Source organism: Chamaea fasciata, unplaced genomic scaffold, assembly GCF_029207755.1.
Source record: "Chamaea fasciata isolate MVZ Bird 193981 ecotype frontalis unplaced genomic scaffold, bChaFas1.0.hap1 SCAF_1, whole genome shotgun sequence".
NCBI lineage: Eukaryota > Metazoa > Chordata > Aves > Passeriformes > Sylviidae > Chamaea > Chamaea fasciata.
This window is the reverse complement of record NW_027094086.1, coordinates 100,464,170-100,483,566: the sequence shown is the minus strand read 5'-3', so window position 1 is coordinate 100,483,566 and position 19,397 is coordinate 100,464,170. Positions and strand designations below refer to the sequence as shown.

At 36.1% G+C, this 19,397-nt stretch overlaps 1 protein-coding gene across 14 annotated transcripts in view; it reads left to right on the top strand.

Moving 5' to 3' along the window:
* SUGCT (succinyl-CoA:glutarate-CoA transferase) overlaps nucleotides 1-19,397 on the top strand; it is a 326,113-nt gene that overhangs the window by 220,608 nt on the left and 86,108 nt on the right. For 2 of the 14 annotated variants that reach the window (XM_066190874.1, XM_066190864.1), the window contains exon 13: nucleotides 10,679-10,850. The exons of 8 other annotated variants lie outside the window; for them this stretch is intronic. In XM_066190874.1, the coding sequence (XP_066046971.1) occupies nucleotides 10,679-10,850 (172 nt within the window). Of the gene's footprint in view, nucleotides 1-10,678; nucleotides 11,581-11,850; nucleotides 11,920-19,397 lie in introns of those variants that run through there. 4 more of the 14 variants (XM_066190856.1, XM_066190839.1, XM_066190884.1 and 1 more) reach the window with 3 other exon arrangements.

Below are 19,397 nucleotides of genomic sequence, written 5' to 3'. Positions count from 1 at the left end.
TAATGATGTTTCCTGAAATTGAAAAATTATTTTCTACCTTACACGCTGGTTTTACATTACTGGAATGTTGGAGGGGAAACCAAATACCTCTCATCGAGCAAGACTGAGACTATTTTTGTTAGTTGTATATATTTTCTGATTTGTATATTTTATACTGGAGTGTAAGTCTTTTCCTTAACTGTTGCGGTCAGATTTGATATCTCTTCCAGCAAAAGAAAATTTTGGAGGAATTTAGGAAGTGTCTGCCAACAGAGGTTTATCCTCCTTTCTACAGAACTAGCAAGTGGCTTGCAGTCGTTGTACCACCAAACCTCGAGGTGAAGGGGTGTTGTGAAGCATTTAAAAATATTGAACATTATAATAGAATACTTTTAGAAGATTTCTTTTCTTTTTTGTATCACTGAGTAAGGCTCATACAAAGATTTAATGACTTTAATCCACTTCATACCACTGTCATATAGTGCTGGAAGAAAATGATGGATCCTTTTGTTACAATCACTTTTTTGGACAGTGAGATTAATGGCATGCAATATGACACTTCTGGGGAACTGTAGTTTAATTGCAGGGAGTTAAACTTATTAGAATTGTATTTGTATTCCATTTAGTTATCCAAATGCTTGGCTGGATAACTTGCTGCTCACGTTTTTTTTAATAAGCCTACTTAACCTTTACAATGCTGAATCAGTTCCTGAAGCTTGGTGGCTCAAGATTCTCCTCTCCTCATTTTTATTTATTTCCAAAATAATACCTTGTTGAAGTAGGGTTATTTGAGTGCTTTGAGTATACAATATTGAGTCTCAATGTACAAAACTGAGTCTCTTCTAGACACTGTAGGCATGTCTCAAGTCTATCAAGTCAGAATGCTTCCTCAGGGAAAGCAATGAACCAATGAACCTTTAAAAAGGAGTGCTGGGAAGCTGTCAGTTCCTTTTTTATTTTTTTTTGATGGTGGTGGAAAAAACCGACTGAATACAAAGTAAACTGGAATTTCTGACTTCATCAAATAGGAGCTGTGCAAGCCAATTCAGCATGACTAGCAGACCATGCAAGTTATGGAAGGGAATACAAGGATAGAAGAGGCTTTTAATTAATTTTGTTTATTTTTATTGATTTTCTCAATCTTTGTATATATGGTTGGGTTTTTTTGGGGTTTTTTTTTGATGTAGTCCAGGAAAAAACCTCTATGGTTTGCCTGCTGTGTTTGAAACCATTACATAAAGAAGACACCAAGTGCAAATGTAAGTGTAAATGTAATTTAAGTGTAAATCTCGAACTCTAATATCATTTTATCTGATGCTAAGCCACAATGTGGCAGTCATGAGTTATTGCTGATGGCATAAGTGTATGGCCATATTTACATAAAGGTTCTTCTCTGTCTCCTTACCTGTATTCCCTCTCATGTTTCTCACACACATTTGCTCAGCGTTCTCCAGGGTTTTTTTTTCATCATATAAAAGTATCATTTTCAAAGGCTTTTGCCTCTTGCATCCATGGCAGCACTGCAAATCAGAATGTGACAAAGAATACCTAGTTGCATAGTTCCTTTAAACCTGAGCCAGTAGCACTGCAAAATGTTAGGGTGACCACCCTTTCATCTCACACCATCCACCACTTAAATATGAAAGGTTTGTTGATGTGATCCTATTTTCAATCTATAGAGTCACCTGTAATGCACTGCTCTGAGGATAAATGCCTAGTACTCTTTGATGTTAGAGGGGTTTTTTTTTTGAGGCATGTTTAATGATATTTTGTTTTGCCAGGATCCTGTGTTGAAAATTTTGAAGAGTTCAGCTGCTTTTAAACTGTTACTAACCTTTCAGTCAATTGTTAAGAATCCTTTCCAAACCAATATTTTCATTATTTCAATATGCTTCAACATTTTTTGTTTCTGGAAGAACTGAAAACTTTGAGGTAATCTATGATGCAAGATGCGATAACTAGCTTCTAGGTGAAAGTGCACTAAACCAAATGTATATTCCCTAAGTAATCAGTGACAAAGATAATATTAATTACTTAGAGAAGGATTGCATCCTGACAGTACATCATAGAAGAGTGAAATGTAAACCTTGGTTTATGATGTAGTACTTAAACAGTTGCGAAACTCACATTCAGGATCATGATTTTATCTACTATTTACTATATTTCACTATTGGTATGTATAGGCCATACTATTTTTCCCCAGTAAAAGGGTAGAATTTTATTTCACATATTAGCTCCACCTACTTTTTCTAGGATGAGCTTTTTTTCTTCACGATCCTGACTGATATCAGTAGATGCAGGTTGGCAAAGGCTTGCTGTAGCCCTGATGGGATTTTGGTTATGCTTGTGGATTTGGCACATTATAGGAGGAATTTCTTATCTATAACTCTGTCTATTTTGGTTGCAGAATAAACCACTCCACCTGTAAATTTTTCAGCAGACTACTTTCACAGGACTAGAGCTGCACATGAGTGTTAAACACTTTTCAGAACTGGTTTCCCTGCCTGCCTAGTGCAACAGTGGTTCTTTGCTTGTAACTGCTCTGTTTCCTGACCCAAACAGTCATGTGGGGAGTTCAAGTTAGGTTAACAAGAGCAGGCTGACATAGAAAAGGCTTAATTTCACTAGACTCTACACTGAATCCTGTCTTTTATTGTTAATGCCCTTTTGTTAATTTTTGTTTCTTTGTTTCATCTGCCAGACAGTTCAGCTGGCAGCAGGGAGAGTTTCCTGAGCTGACTTGGCCTGGTAAATGGTATTTAAAGGCTTGCTGCTTCAGGAAGAACCCACTTTCCAGGGCTCTGTCCCTTTCCTTCTATTATTTTTTGTGTTCAGTCCCTTCCTTACCATTCCCCACATATGGTATGCATAGTTGCAATGACTTGCATGTGTCCAGAAGTGTGACTTTCTTAGAGCTGATTCTCCTGCTCCTTTGTGCCTGAGCCAAAAAAGGACTGTGTTTTACACAAGGCTGCCAACACCCTTCTCCCAAGAGAACATGTGTGGTCCCTCACATTCATCTGTATTCCCACTAAACCCAAAGATCAAGAATGTTTAGACTTCTTCCTGTCTCTGGTGGCCACCATTATCAAAATGACTTTGTCTGCCCAGAAAGTTAAAACTCGCTGCTATTACACTTCCAGTTCTATCAATGATAAACTATGGAAAACATCAGTGTCATATATTGTGTTTAACATGAGAAGCTGTTTGACACAGTGTATCCTTGAAATGTTTATAGTGAGTAAGCAAAACTTTGAATTCATTTAATAAAACCTCCCTTTAACCTCAGAAATTGAGGTTAAATGTACAATGAAGTTTTGTCTCTCTCAATGATGTTCACTCATATTTGAAGGGCCAAGCACTACATAATAAATGTAGGCAAGGATACTGTCTCTATTTTGTTATATCCTTTCATTGAAATCCCAAAACACTGAGGTCAGTTGGTATTCCTGCCCTCTACATTTCATTCCCAATGTCTCCTGTCTCTAAGGACAGTACAAGGGACAGGAAGAAGAAGGTAGAATATATTGCAAACTGATTTTCCTTAAGAGGTGGTTTATTACCTGCGTAATTGCCCTCCTTGTTGGCAATTCTTGTTGTTTCTTTGAGAGAGAACTTTTGATAGATCTTAACATTGTCTTGTCTGTGAGTGTCTTGAAGCTTGTTAAAAACACAAAGCAGTATAGGGATGTGACGTGTTGTGGCTTGGAGACTGTGAGAAGGAGAGCTGCTCAGCAGCTCTGGAGGGAATACTAGTTTGTTATGAGAGGAGACAAAATGGTTTTAAGAGAATGTGGCAAAGCAGAATTTTCTCAGTCCTAATTTCACCTTACTGATACATGTCATTATCCGTCCCTGAGCTTTTTCTAGAAGGGTAGTTGGGCCACTGGATGGCCAAAATTTCTATGACAAATATCCTTAGATGGAGATGAACTGATATTGATGGTAGTTGCTCCAGTGTTCCTTTCAGCCTGAATTCCAACCACAGGAAAATAGCTTTAAATTAAATACTGCTCAGACATCCATAATTTTGATGTTTAGCAGTTCTCTATAATAATAGCTTAACAGAACATACCAGAAAACATTAAAAGACCTCAAAAAAGGTCCCTAATGTTCTCTAATAGGGAACATTAATGGACTTGTCCTCTCACTTTATCCCAAGCCACCAGGAGAGGCAGCAAAGGAATACTTTAGCATGCTTTTGTATGGGGGTGTCACATGAAGTAAGATTGATTCACTTGCATTCAAGAAGCTCCAGATGGAATTTGCGGGCCAAAATTTGGCATGAGAAAATGCTGGAAAAGTGTCTCCACATATTTGTCCTCTGTGCAACCAGACATTCTTCCGTTGGTCACTGCATGGACTGAACTGCATGGACTTGTGATTTTACTTGGTCCAGGCATTCGTAGTTCTTAACATGAACTACATGTAAAAAAAATGGGTCATTGAATAAAACCCACAGCCTTTTGTTAGGTGAAAATTTGCTCCTCAGTTTAAACAAATTAGCTTGTGCCTTCCTCATTTCACTTTTTTTAGCCAGATTTTTTAATGGAATCTTCTATGTAACACATGTATGATTTCATTTGCTCCTTACAGGCCTCCTCTCAGGCCGTAATTCTTGATTTCTCCTAATTAGTTGCTGTGGAAATGATTATGTCATAAACACCAGCAATAGGAATATAAGGAGCAGATGAATTCTTAAGAAGCAAAGATTGGTTTTCTTGTAAATGACAAGAAAAAATCACCCCAAAACCAACAGCCCAAATGAGTCATTGAAATACTTTCTGCATTATCTTTCATCTCAGGATTTTATAGTACTTCCCAAGTATTAATTAATACATTAAAGATTTTTGAAATGCTGCTGCGGAAATGATGTTGAAACCTTCCATCTTAGTTATCCTTGGTAACTCATGATCAAATCATTGTTGCTTGCAACTGAAACTAAGCTTTACTTGCAAACTGAGCATTTGCTCTTAGAGCTGTCCAGGTTCTTCCCAATGTACACATCATCACTAGTTACAGAGATCCTGTTGACCAAGCTATTTTCACCTGTGCAGTCCAATTTGCTTCAAGGCTTGTTTTATCCCTCTGCCTTCAGATTCTTTGCCTTTAACACTTTCAATAATTTTTCATCACTGTTTCCTCACATTATGTGAAAGAACAGTAAATAACTGTATCAATGGAATACAAGGTGGAATAGAATCTGTGGCTGTATCAATCTCAGCTATGTTCTGCATCAGGTGAAAAAAAAATAAATATATTTTTGCCTCTGAAGTCAGCACATGTGGCTATGTATCCTCTGGGGAAGGAAATCCATTATCTCTACTCAAGCCCCCTCTATAGCAATGCTCCCATTAAGTGGTCAAAATGGGGCTTGTATAGAGTATAGGCCATGTGAAATCACATGTAGTTTTCACCAAGGGAGAAGCTCGTTGAGTCAGAAGATGCCTTTTTGCACAGTCACTTTTCAGCTTTGTGCTGTATTTTTGGCATTCACAACACCTCTGTCATGTGAGTATTTATAAGTGGTGCCTTTTACAGATGGAAAATCCAGGGCACAGAGAGATTAATATGACTTGTCTAAAAGAGCACGGTTGGTTAATGGCAGAGTGAACACAGAGCTCAGGATTTCTGACTCTGTCTCCTAGACTCCACAAAACATTTCTAAAGCAATATTGAAGTGATGTAATGTGTAAACAGAATTGTTTCCAAACAAAAATATCTGTCAGGTTACATTAAATATCTGCAACAGCTCTTTAAACATGCAAGAACAGATTGATTTTAAATGTATGTAGTCTTTTCTCTAGTGATGAGAGGGAAGACATGCTTAAGTGTTAAAATATTTAGATCTCCCATTGATAAAAAAATTGTAGATATTATCCTGCTCTCAGCTGTGGAATAGGACAACTACATGGCTCTTAGGCTTCCAGCTAAAAAGTTTTTTGAAACTGAAGCTGTAAGTGCAAGTTAGTAAGTAGGACATTATTGTCAGCTGCCGGCATCTGTTATTGGAACTACACACTAGTGCATGTCCAGCATTGCCTTACAATATGCCAATGGCAACTTTATAAAACTCAAACATGCACAAGAAAGATATGTGAAGAAGGGCAAAATGCTTTTGCATAGTTTTCGTATTGTTCACACCACTGGAATGTGTACAGCATAGAACAGAGTGTAACAAGAGCAAATGCTGAACCACATCAAGCTGCTCCCTTGTCGTGCATGTCATTTAAATATCAGATCTATAAGGGCGTTTGCTGTGTTCTTCACACACAGAAAGACCACAACTAAGTGACTTAAAAGTATCCCATGAGTTTTTAAAAATGTGGACAAACAACTCTCTTCTTTTTGATAATTGGAAATACATTGTTCCACTCTGTTGGTTCTGCAACATCTGGTGTTTTATAAAGCATTTTAAAATGTCATCTCCCTTCCTCATTTGCCCACACCCTTCCCACTGCACCTTAACCCCAGCATACCAAGAAACATTAATTTGTAAGGAAATCTGTGGAAGATCTTGCAAAACAGAGTTAAGGAATTGAATCTCTACAGATTTGAGCTATTCCTTAGATTAACAAGGAAGCTGAGTCAGCAATATTACTCTATGGAAGATTTCCATGAGGAAAAGGAGCAAGACTCCAGGCTGATTCAGTGGAAAGGTGTTATTAAATGACTCTTTCAGATGAGATTACTTAGAACATTTTGCTTGGTAGTGTTAACTTCATAGTCTTGGCATTAAGTCTTCATAAAAAGATCACAAGGCAATTTCTCAAGAATGAAAGGCTGTAATCCCCCTTGCCAATGCTGGTATGTGTCCAATGTTTGACTTGTAAATTGAGTGTAGTTGCTTCACAGTTAGCAAGTTAGTGAACTTTGTAGTTTGTGCTTCCGGATGAGCTTACAGGGTAAAGAATCAAAGGGGATGGATGATCAGGCTGTTACTGTGTACCATTTGTCCATAATCAGGGTGTTTTAACATTTTTCTTAGGTGTTCTTGTCAGTCCATTGTAGCATAGAGTGAATACAACACTGAGATGTAGGATGTGAGTAAAGACACAAATCCAATACTATAGAAATAACTGTCAAAAAATCCCTAAGCAAGGCATCTCTATAAGTGTCATGAGTTGTGGGAGGTCATCTTCCCTAATTTTAGCTATCAGTTAGGCCTATGGTCTCAGCAGTTTGTATAGCCCCCATTTTCAGTTAAGACAAAAGGAGTGGGGACACTTCTAAATTGCAGTTCATTCCACATGTCTAGATGAGATTGGATGCTCACTTTCCATCTGACTAAATTTGGGTGGGTTGGACCTCACCTTTATTACTCAGCACAGAGGAAGATGCTTCCCAATACCATGAATTTAAGGTAAGACTTATTTCCGTAGGTCTTGAAGTCCATGGAAGAGATTTCTTCTGTATACAAATTGTGCATGTTGAAGAAGAGTACAGTGAACAGTTTACTCAGTGAAGTTGCCTTTTTCATAAATTCATAAATGTAAATGTGTGTCAAATCCTAAAATAAAATGCATCTAGCTACAGTCAGAAGGCTATGTTAAAGTATTTGTATTTGTTTCTTTTTACATAGCTGGTGAAAATTGGCAAAATTTTATTTATAGTGACAGAATGTCATGTTGAAGTATGGTTTTTAAAAGGAGATTGGCACACACTATGAGGATGATTTCTGATCATAATCTTGGTGATTAAGATATTCCAGCTTGAAGACTATATATGGAACACCTTTTTCCCCTTGCATTTAAAAATAGGGTATTTACACCATGTTAGCAGCCATCTGTCTTACAGATTTTTCTTTCTTTTATGTTTATAGCATTGTAACCTACAATACACCTTTTCCCTAATGCCTAGTGTTTTTGTCCTCATGGTCATATTGGCACAGCTCTTCTCCACCTACTGTAGACTAAAATTACTAAGTACTACGAGTGCCGTAGACAAAAATTTCTTAAGAGGCTGAATAAAAAGTGCCGTGTTTAAGAAGCCCTTTTCCAAGTTCTGTGTTGTCTTAGCTATATTGTTATGAGTATCCAAGGAGATGCACTGGGACCTTACATCATTAAACTTTTTCATGTCTGTTTTGCCAGAGCTTGTGACTGTCAGATTAGTAGGAATGCCTTTACCTGCTTTTCTCTCACTAAAGCAAGTAAAAACCAATGAAAGTACAATACAGTAGCACTGTTTCAGCATGTATTAGAAACCAGAACATCTTTTTTAAGCTCACAAATAAGCTTGTACCTGTGTGCTGTCATCTGCTCTCCTTTCTGTAACAGTTAATTCCTTAAGCTTTTCCAGTTTGTGCTGCATTCATACTTTCATTTTCCTAGCAACATATGCTCTTTAAAAAGAGTACTTCTTTAAGTTAACAAAACAGAAATGATAGCATTTCATTTTACTCCCTGTAAATAAATTAGAGGGGAAAGTTTTGGACTGGAAGATACATTTTTGCAAGTAAAGGCATAGTAAAACTGTTCATGAATATATTTAAGCTGAAAGTTAGAAAGTGATGTAGAACATTTCCATAGGGATAGTGGACACAAGCATTCTGGTCATGACTGAAATTGATAGCTTTAAGAATGGGTTTATGGGGAAGGCTATAATTTTGAAGTCCAAAGGCCCGGATACAGACATTAAGGTAGAAAAGAACAGAGTGAGGTTTTCTTCTGAGAAGGCTTGGTCTTCTAAATTCTTGGATAAAATTATGCTTTTTTTATAGTTTGTGGATATAAACTTTGTTAGCTGCAGTACTTTAAGAATCTGACAGTTTCTGCTCCTTAACCTTTATTCCTGTTTGTTGTGTTCTCTTCTTCACTTGATGAGTCACTCAGATGATTGTGATACCAGCAGTGTACCATCAGTATTGTGAGCTCAAATCCTGTTACTATGCAAACACTATTGCTGGAGCCCTAGAAGTTTAAGAAATAAAGGGAAATGGTGCATCTCTTTTGACCATCAGCCACGTGACCTTTTCTTCTCACATGGTGTAGTCCCTCTTCTATACATGACTTCCACTTGGGACTTTTTGACTTTTTTCCATTTTATTTTAGTTAGCATTTATTTCACACATCATTGTGAGAAGCACTGGTTATAAAGATACGCAGCTCTTGTCATAACAGAAGTATTTTGTGTGCATCTGCAATTTGATGTTTGTGTTCGGGGAATAGTGTAGAGTGAATAAAAAACTGAAATAATTTAGGGGGTTTTGGCTTCACCTGCTATGGAATTGTTGTATTTTTTGGAGGAAGGGCGTTGTGGTAATTTTTTGTTTCTTTTTTATTATTATTATTTTTTTTAAGGTTTTTTTTTTGGTAATTTTTTTTTTTCCCAAGAACAATCTAAAGGTGTGTTTATGGCATTAGGGAAAAGGTACATTGTAGGTTACAATGCTATGAGCAGAGAAGAAAGGAAAATCTGTAAGACAGATGGCCGCTAACATGGTGTAAATACCCTATTTTTAAATGCAAGGGGAAAAAAGTGTTCCATATATAGTCTTCAAGCTGGAAGCTTCATGTTTGTAATAGTACCATGGCAATGTGCAAGTATTAATCACTTCCTGTTTGCTATTTGTAACAGCAACATCAAAAAAACCCTGTTCACAAGAAGCTTTATATTCTTGTTGCTTTTGATCTTCTTTCTTCAGATGCACCTATTCAGGTGCATTGAATTCCTTAAGACCACCCTAGCCACCTCTGCTGCATATGGGCAAATGAAAGGACCTACTTGTACCTGACCCCTTAGAATCCCCCTGGTGTATGAAGCTGTTTGCCACTGTGCCCAGTTGTCCCACCATGCCTTCATCACATACTGGAGGCCAGAAAGGGGGGGGGGGGGTGTCCGGTTGTGCTGCAGCTGTGTTCTGCTAGGTCAGAACCAGGTGCTCACAGAATTAGGGAGCTATAAATGGCTTCCTGATAGTGTTCCCTAGCCTGCCTTCTCTGGATAAAACTCTGCTCAGGCGTCTGTCTGGTCTGATAGCGCTCACAAAAACAACAGATTTGGCATTTCAAACTCTTTTGCTGCTCATTGCAGTCAAATGGCTTTAGAAGGAGAATGAGCTAATACTTAGCAACTGCAGTGAAATTAAGAGTTCAGTCTCATCTACCAACATTAAGTGGAAAGACAAACAATTTGAGTTATGTCAACAGTGCCTCCGTAATAGAAAATGTTGATGCTTATGCTGATGGGAATTTTCTTCTGCATCAAGGAACTGTTATTGGAAACTGATATTTCACACTTTCATACCATAGTGATTGTTACTTATTCTTTAACATCATGATGCCTGGGAGTAAAGGATTCCCAAATATGTATTAATGTTCATCCAGCTTGTCAAATAAGTTCTTTCATTATGTGGTGTGACTGGAAAATGATCTATTGTAAGCTTTGCTTAAATTCAAGGAAAATTTAAAAAGTAGTTTCAAATTTTTTTATTATTTTACCATGTCATTCAGAGATTGTGGTTTTGGGGGGAAAGAGGTGTTTTTGAGGGGAGACTTGCTTGGCAAGGGTGGTCATGGTCTATTTTTGTTGAAAAATGAGTGTTAAGACAGGACTTCAGTTGCAGTAAAGTAGCTTACAGTACAAAGTAAACTGCATTTCCATGGAATATATCTTTTGATGAAAGCTTCTTTCTTAAGTACTCACTCTCTAAATATGCATTCATTCCAGACACTGTTGCTGTTTTGTTCTTTGTCAGGTAATTACAAACTTGCTCCTCAGAAAGGAAAAAACCAGGAAAGTAAGAAAAGAAAGAAAGAAAGAAAGAAAGAAAGAAAGAAAGAAAGAAAGAAAGAAAGAAAGAAAGAAAGAAAGAGAAAGAAAGAGAAAGAAAGAAAGAAGCCATACACCTACAGGAAAGCTTTTAAAATGTAGGTCCTGCTTTATCTGGTTTAATGTTTGCATATATAAATTAATGTGTTTTTTGGGAGCTTGTTTTTGGAATTTGAGTACACCCTTCTGTATTTATTTCTCTGAAACTTTTTGCAGCTCTCATCCTACGAGAAAAAAAAATGCTGGCAGGAAGTTTGGGTATACAAGTTAAAGACTTCTTGAAATGCATGATTTTTTGCCAGCTGTGGTTCTTGGTTTTAACTGACAAGCTATTGCTACTGTCATAGAACAGTGCCCTAAAAAAACCCCTAACAAGTTTACAAATGATGTTTGTGAATTAATTCCTGAGTTTAAATAGAATGCTTATCTCCTAATGTGCAGTTACAGAACAATATAATTTTTCATGTACCATCCTCATTGCACAGAAGAGTAATGAAATAAAGGGAGAAAGGAAGGGAAGATTTAGGGAGAGGATGTGACTCAGGGATTCAAGATCCTACCAGATCGATAGAGCAGCCCCAGAAAGAGAATGACATCCAGCTGCTGCAAGTGGTCAGATGGAGAAGAGGTCTTGGATGAAGAAAATAGTGAGCAGAGGAATAAATGTGGTCAGAAATGAAGGGCAGAGTTGGTCTTTAATGAATTTCAGAAAGAGGAGAGAAGCCGTTGGATTTGGGAATGGATAAGGTCCTAGTAAAGCAAATGAGGATTGCATCCTGGAGTGAGATGATTGTTCACTGGGCCTGATTTTTCTTTTTTTTTTTTTTATTTCAGTGGAAACAAAGATACTATCCTTTTTTTTTTTTAGTGATATGAAATGGTTTCCTGCAGTCAGATATGTTTAATGCTGACACCCCAATTTTTTTTTTTTAGTTTTAAAATACTCTTTAAATTCATTCATTCTCTTTAAAGGTGAATTACAAAATTGAAATATAATTTGAAAGCATTCACTCTGGAATTTGTCTAAGTGGTATGTGTTAGGCTTTGTGGGATTTTTCCAGTTGAATATTGCTGATTTCAACCTGAAATCTTTTTCAGGTGGGCTGAAAACTAATACATTACTCACTGAAAGCACTACCCAGCTGTATAAATCATGAAATATCTTGGGTCTTTTTTCAGAAGGTAAAGATGTGTGAATTGATAATTGCTTTCAAATCCTGTAGATGCTGTCTAATACAAGTGGTCCTGAATTCAACCTGCAGTTCTCAGCCCCTAATTGCATGCCAAATACCTGTTTTGAGAGCTCAGGTTGTTTGTTCATAGTCAAGAAAAGAGTGCCAGCTCACGCTGTGTCAAAGATCATGATTTTTTTGCTGTTTCCTTCTTCCTGGATCAATTTTATTTGTTGTAAGTGCTGGGTCATATACCCTGTATTTGTTGAAGGCACTGTTATGAGGGTCTTTGTAAAATGAAGTTCTTTAAAATGGAAGCATTCCTAGTTATTTGTGAAAAATGTCTAAAGTTCTTTGGCTTGGTCACAGTGAGAAAATAGAAATAATCTTTTTTTATCTTTTTTTTTGCTTAAAATCATGAAAGAACGTGAGTCTTCTAAACAAACAAAAGCTTATTTTTGTGATAAATGATGCATGATGCTGAGCACTAGTAGCATCCTTCTCTTTTCTAATAATCTGCCCTTGGCACATTCTTCACTGTGTGCTGCTTAGAGGCCTGTCTGATAATCTTTAGCTAGTTTTAAATCACAGATTTCTCCACATGCAGGCCACATGTTAGAGAAACTACTGAAAGTTCATGTGTGCACACACACTCTCTCAAAGGCTTTAAAACATCCACAGGTATCCTTAAAGGGTACGTGCTAAGAGAAAAAATTAATAGGGTGTGGTACAGGAAGGAGTGTCAGATATTCATAAAGGTTGTGCGAAGTTAGGAGAGAATTCTGATTTCTCTATGGTACACTTTTTCGCCAAGACCGTGTTGTCATTCACAGGCAAATTGGAGCCACTTGGGAAGTGGTGTTTATCTGTAAGGCCATTGCCTGTAGGAATTATGGGAGGATATTTGTGGTAGTTGTTGGAGTAGGACAAGTTGTTTGTGACAAAGTGTTGTACTTGCATTAAAATTTTGCGCCTAACTTAGACTTAATTCCTGTAATCTGAGAAAGAAGAACCTGGTATGAGTGAATGCCAGTGCTACTGAACACAGCAAGTTCTTTCCTGGATTCCTCACTGAACTTCTTTGCTGTGCCATATCACTTCTGTGGATTGCCATGATATAAAACAGAGTAAATTGGGTGGCAATTGTGCCACTTGTGTGGACACGTGCATGGTGTACTCACATGGTCAATGCCACTGTATACCCACTGTATGCACTTTTACCAAATTTCAGGATTTGCTTCCAGTTAAAATTTGAGGATGAATATAAAACCTGTTCTCCCTCTTCTGTGCTGGTGAAATAATTTATCCAAAATGTAGGCTTTTACCTGAACATAAAGTTTGTATTTCTTTTGAAATACCCTTCAGGTAAAAAATAACAAATTATTGTAGAAAATAATAAACTTTGGTTCACATACTCACTCAGTTACTAGTTAGCAGCATTAAAAAATTAAATGAATTTACCTCAAATATGCAAACAAATCTGTATCTTTTCAGCGACTAGAACAAGAACTGTGTTATGGGTAAGGTTCTAAACAGCCTTATTTCTGACTTCAAACAATTTTTGTCTAGAAAAACCTGACTATGCAGAGGGGCTATGTTGGCATTTTGCAAATCTGTTGTCTGGCACTGCTCAGGTAGTGAGGAAAATACAAATCCTCACTATGTTTACAGTCTATTTTCTACCAACTGAAATAAAAAAGAATACTTGTCAGTTTATGTGATATTTGATCAGTTGTTTGGTATATCTTGCTCTTTCTGTTGTCTCTGTAACACTCATTCAACGTGGAGATAGTGGGGAATGTGCATCTACTATCCATGCCCCAAGAACGAAAGATATATGAAAGATTCAGCAACACCCTCTTGTTCAAAGGGAATGCAAGAGTAGAGTTTGGATACAGGGTGATGTCACATCCTCAGAAAAAGTTGTTACTTTTTTATGATTGACTTAAAGATTTTAAGCACCTGTTAGTAATGCAGGGGGTTTTGTTGTTATTTGTTTGTTTGTTTTATCAATCAGAAATAGATGTGAATTTAAACAGGGGGTTAGTACATGCACTCAAAATGAAGGAAAGAAGTCCACTGTTGCTGAAATAAACACAGCCATTATAAAATTATATGCTTTAAATTTTTTAACGTCTTAAAATTGAGGGAGAAGAATTTTCCCTTTCAACTTCTGTTTTGTCCTCTTCTGTGTGCTGGGAATGGGTTTGGTTCTTGTTACAGCAGGCTATAGTGACTCCGATCCAAGACTTCACTGGTCATCAGCAGCATTAAATGCAGTGGGAAAGAGAAGTGTATTGCAAGACCAAGTTTTAGGGTTTTTATAGCTGACAAAGCAGCTATCTCTTCTTACAGCATCTCTCTGACTTTATCATAGCTCTTAATCATAGTCAGGACTCTCTACATGCACAGAATGAATGCATGGCCTCACTATAGATATATGAAATATATTTGCATATTTTGTAGTTTAGATGTGTAAAACTGTATCTGCTAAGGGATAACTGGGGGCAAACTGACCTATTTCAGGAAGAGTTTTGGCAAGGAGAGATCTATCAACATAATTTTCACACTCAAGAAAAAGTGATAAGTTATGTACTCACTGATGTATTATTTACATTGTGCACTGTGGATGGCGCAAAGAAATTATATTTTAAACTGATTTAATACATTCTTTCAGCTAAGAGAGTCAATATGTTGGTGAATGTTCATGGGATATTCATTAGTACACTTAATCCTCATAATACAATACTTAAAGCAGTTATGTCATGGTGAGCTTCTATAAAATACATAAACCAGCTTGTTTAGGTAAAGAAAATCTTGGATGGCTAAAAGATTATAACTGGCAGGCAGAGAAATGATAGATCACCATAGGAAGTTCTTACTGATGTGAGTGGGCACAATGAACAACATTGGCATTGACCATGGCATTTTCCATGCCATTGGCTATTCCTGACTGCTAACAAAGATTTTGGTCACATTCCAATGTTTTATTCATAGTTAAAGGTCTCACAGTAGCAATAATTTCAAGTCTTCTGTGTATTAAACTGCAAAACATCCCACATAAAAATAGTCTATCTTTCAATTCCAATAACGTGGAAAAAATCAGAGATGTAGTTGTTGCCTCCACAGAAGCTGTTCACATTTTTGGTAGCTAAAAAAGTGGCCAGTGTGAACAGACCAGTTTATGTTTAAAATGCAGATTTACAGTGTCAGATGGTTTCTCATTCTGAGCAATCTTGTCAACACATCAGGGAACAGCATATTTTGACTAAAGTAATATGTGGATTGAAAATCATGCATTACCTCAAAAAGACCACACCTTGTTTTCTATAGTTAACTTATGCAAATCTAATTTTTTAAGTAATTATATTAGAAGTACTTTCTGGAATGTCAAAGGTATAAAATCCTTGGAATCCTACAGAGAACAGTTTTGATAAGAGGCCAGATATTCTGAGCACCTTGTATGTGTTTGTGTGTTTATGTATATATCTGTATATATATGAGAGGGAAAAGGATCTACATCTGAATTAGACTGTTGCGTCAGAACACAAAATACTGCCAGTGCAACACAACAATGGAGCACGGCATAAGAGCTTAGCCTAACAGGAATAACAAAAGTTTTCTTTGAATCTGGGGATGGTTTTCATCTATTTTTTTTCAAAGAACTATGTGACAGCTCTGTTCAATTTTTCACCCAGTGGAAAAGTCTTTTAATTTAGCCAGAAATAAAAAGGAAAAGCCTTTAAAGAGATAGCCTGTCCTTAAAGTAGCCCAATACAGATATGAACAAGGTTTGGATTTTTGACATCAGCTTTCTTGTTTCTGTTCTTGACAGATAAATCAAGTAAATAATGTTTATTAACTTGGCAGAGAGTTTATAAAAATAATTAAAGATCTTTATTTGCTCCCAGTGATTCTTAAATTTTAACTTATCTTTTAAAAGTCCTCGTTATAAGATTGTCGTGTAAACAGAATATTTTCTGTCTTTATTTGGCAAGAGGAACATTATTTTTAGTATGGAAGCAAATAGGGTCTTTAAAATAGATGTGTCCAGTCCTTCAGTGGCCTTTTTCAGCCTCGTGAATTTCTCATGTCACCAAATTAAATATGATCTATTTTTTTAATATGATAGATATATTGACTTCTTTAACTGAATTAAACTCTAACTTTATGGGACCTGTGTAGAAACAGGTATTTAAAAGATGTTTAGCATAGATAAACAAGGAAAAGTTCCCCCAGCCCCAAGGTCAAAGTTTTAGAGCCATGTTATTGAGCAGTCTGTGTATTTCTGCAATGATAGATGAGACAGGGTTTTTTTTGGAAAAAAGGTGCCGTGAACCAATCAGCATGAACAGCTGTAATCTTAAATTTTAATTTTAATATAGGATTTTTTAAATTCACATTTGGAAACCAGAAAAAAAAAAAGCTATTTTTATTCCATGGTGCTGAGACCAAAATTCAAGTTTTCCTTAAAACTCATTGTAAATGGGGTATTTGGTGGAGCTCATGAACTACTTTAATACATATTCCATCATTCTGGGCTGTATTTTTTTTCTTGTTTTTTATTCACTTTAGCATACTGAATGATTGAAAATCCAGCTACAGCTAGCATAGGCTTCATTGTTGGAGCTGAAGCCTTAGATGTGCACTGAATGGCAAGTGGTGAACCCAGAAAACTTAATGCTGTCTAAAGGAAGAGAAGGACCAGGGTAGTTGGATGAATACTTAATTCCTTATATCTGTTTTATGTCTCTAGTCAGCCTGGAAACACAAATTTCCTAGTGAAAGAGCTGCATGGTCTTTCCAAGAACTCTGCTCTCTTGCAAAATAAAAGATTGGCTTCTATGAAAAGTGTCGACAATGAAGGAAAAGTAGGAAATAAGAAAAAAGATATTGTGTAGGAATCTCAGCAGAACTATTTTTTAAAAATAACATTCTTACTGGCACAACCTCCTGGCCTATAATAAAGATTGAATCCTCAAATGACAGAACACTTCATTCCCTTGTGTTAGAAAAAGGACACTGTCTAGCAAAGACTTTCAGTTTCCTAAAGCAGTAGTTACTAGCACTCTGGAATGAGTATAAAAAATTGTTTCTTTCTCTTCAATAAATTCTGTGACAAGAATTTAGTATCCTTCATGAAAATCTCGCATGACATGCCTGTGAAACTGTAAGAAAAAACCAAATCTAACTCTTCCCCAAAGAAACAAGTCTTCACAATCTTTGGACTCAATCTGCAGGATCTGTCAGTTTTCTTCCATTTGTCGTTTATTGTATCCATTGTTTTCCATATTTAAAAAATAATCATTATAATTTATCACTTAACAGTAATAGTTGCTTATGTCAGCAATCAAAATTTTTCCAACAAGAGAAGGAAATTTATATTTTGCTTTATGTTTTCAAGAATTAATGCATATGGTCAGCATATTTAATGGCAGTTCCAGTGTTTAGTATTTTATGTAAATGTTTAATGAATAGCTTTGTACTTCTGCTCATTTGGGATAGCTATGGGGGAAAAAAAAAAAAAGAAAGGTTTTATTTGATCTGTTTGTGTTGGAAATTCAAAAACATCATAGCTTGGCATGGAAACCCATCTGGTTAATTCAGTGGAATAATTCCCTTTTGGCCATCATTCTAATTATTATATTAAAATATATTCTGTTTCTTTTCCCAGTCGGACCTCTTGTACATACACAAAGATACAACTGAGAAATTGAAAGATTCCACTTAGGAAGAATTTGACCTCTTTCTACCAGTTTCTTTAATCCTGGAGTTTAATATGCACTTTTTACATAGAAATATAAAAGTTTATTTGTTAATGTGTCTCCCCTTATTCTTCCTTGTCCCTTTTCCTTAATCACATTTTTCATAGGTCTTTTCCTTATGATTCCAAAGTACTTTTATTAATGCAGCACATTTTTGATATATATTATAAATCATATTGATGGAGCAGGCTCTTTATCCTTGTTGTTGAGAGGAGACCTGCATTGCTTTGACAAAAGTATCTATTGTATACAGGATTTTATGTTCAAATTTAAGCTTTATTTTTTAAAATAATTTATTCTGTAGTTGAGAATGACTGTGTAAGAATTGTACTTCTTACAAATGCATATGACTACCCATAGCAGAAGACATGGCTCCAGCCAGGTGAAGTTATAAACAGTGCAGCTTTGTGAATCTCAGACTAAGTATCTTTTTTTTCCTGTTATGGTTTCCCCAGCAATCCTATTATGGATGCAAATGAACGTGGAAATTATTTAGATTATGCAAATGTAAATTATTGTCAGAATAATAATTTAATATCTTTTAGAAGCGTTCCAAGCATAAACAGACACAACTTTTTTATGTCTGCACTACATTATAGGTCCCATTTTAATTGGAACTCCAAAGCTGATCCATTTGAGTCTCAGTTTTGTCAGTCAATCAAACATTTTTAACTTAATGTTTCGAGGATTAAAAATTATGTTTTAAATAAGGCAGAAGGGGAGTTTGAATCTGTGTTTTTTGATATTACAACTTCACTATCAACACAAAAAATATGCTTTACAACAGCCTCCTCTCGCAACACAAAGAGAAACATATTTTCTTTCTTTTATTTCATAATAAAGCTCAGTCAGACTGTGATCACAATATAGTTTTGACAAAAATACACAAAAGATTTTGCATTTATTATACTACAGAATAAAAGAAGTTAATGAAACCTCAAAATTTGCCATGAAATGGAGCTATCGTCTTCACTGTTTTTACTTCTCATCCTTCTAATCAGTTTTGCCCACTGACTTCAGGATAATATGGTAAAGCTCTATCATCAGTAGATTCATTCCATCCTCTTGACTTACGTGCCATACTACGGCATGAACAATATTTTGACTATTATTGGCTTTTATCTTTGGTGGTGGTGGACTTGCTCCCCCTTCAAAAATATGTGTATTAAAATACTGATGCCTTTAACTCTTGTGAGCTTTGGTTGTATCCAGTAAATAAAATGAGTATTGAATGAAAACCTTCCATTTTTAGGTAAGTTCAGCCATGTTATTTTTTTGAGGCACATCTTACAAGACAGTTATGATCTCAGAAAAGCTGGTAGCTGTCTGCTTTTTCCTGATTAACAGAAATGAGATCAGAGTTGAAGCCTAGGCAGAATGATGCCTTAAGGTATTCAGATTGCAAGAAATAAGATATTTTCACTTTGCCCAGATATTCATGAATAAAATCCTCCTTACATGAGGGGTTAATGAAGATGGGGTTTCAACAGGAAGAAGGAATCCTTTCCATATAACACTAACAAGATTTTCTTTTGACACAAATATGTTTAATCACCCAATACACAAAAAGCATAATCATTCACATTAATGGTGTTCAGCCAAATGTAACATCACAAACACTGAGAGGCTTGAGTTACACATTCTTTCAGATAAAACCATTTTTTTGCTAACTTTACAATTGTAAATTGTTAGTGTCTGTGTTTATGTG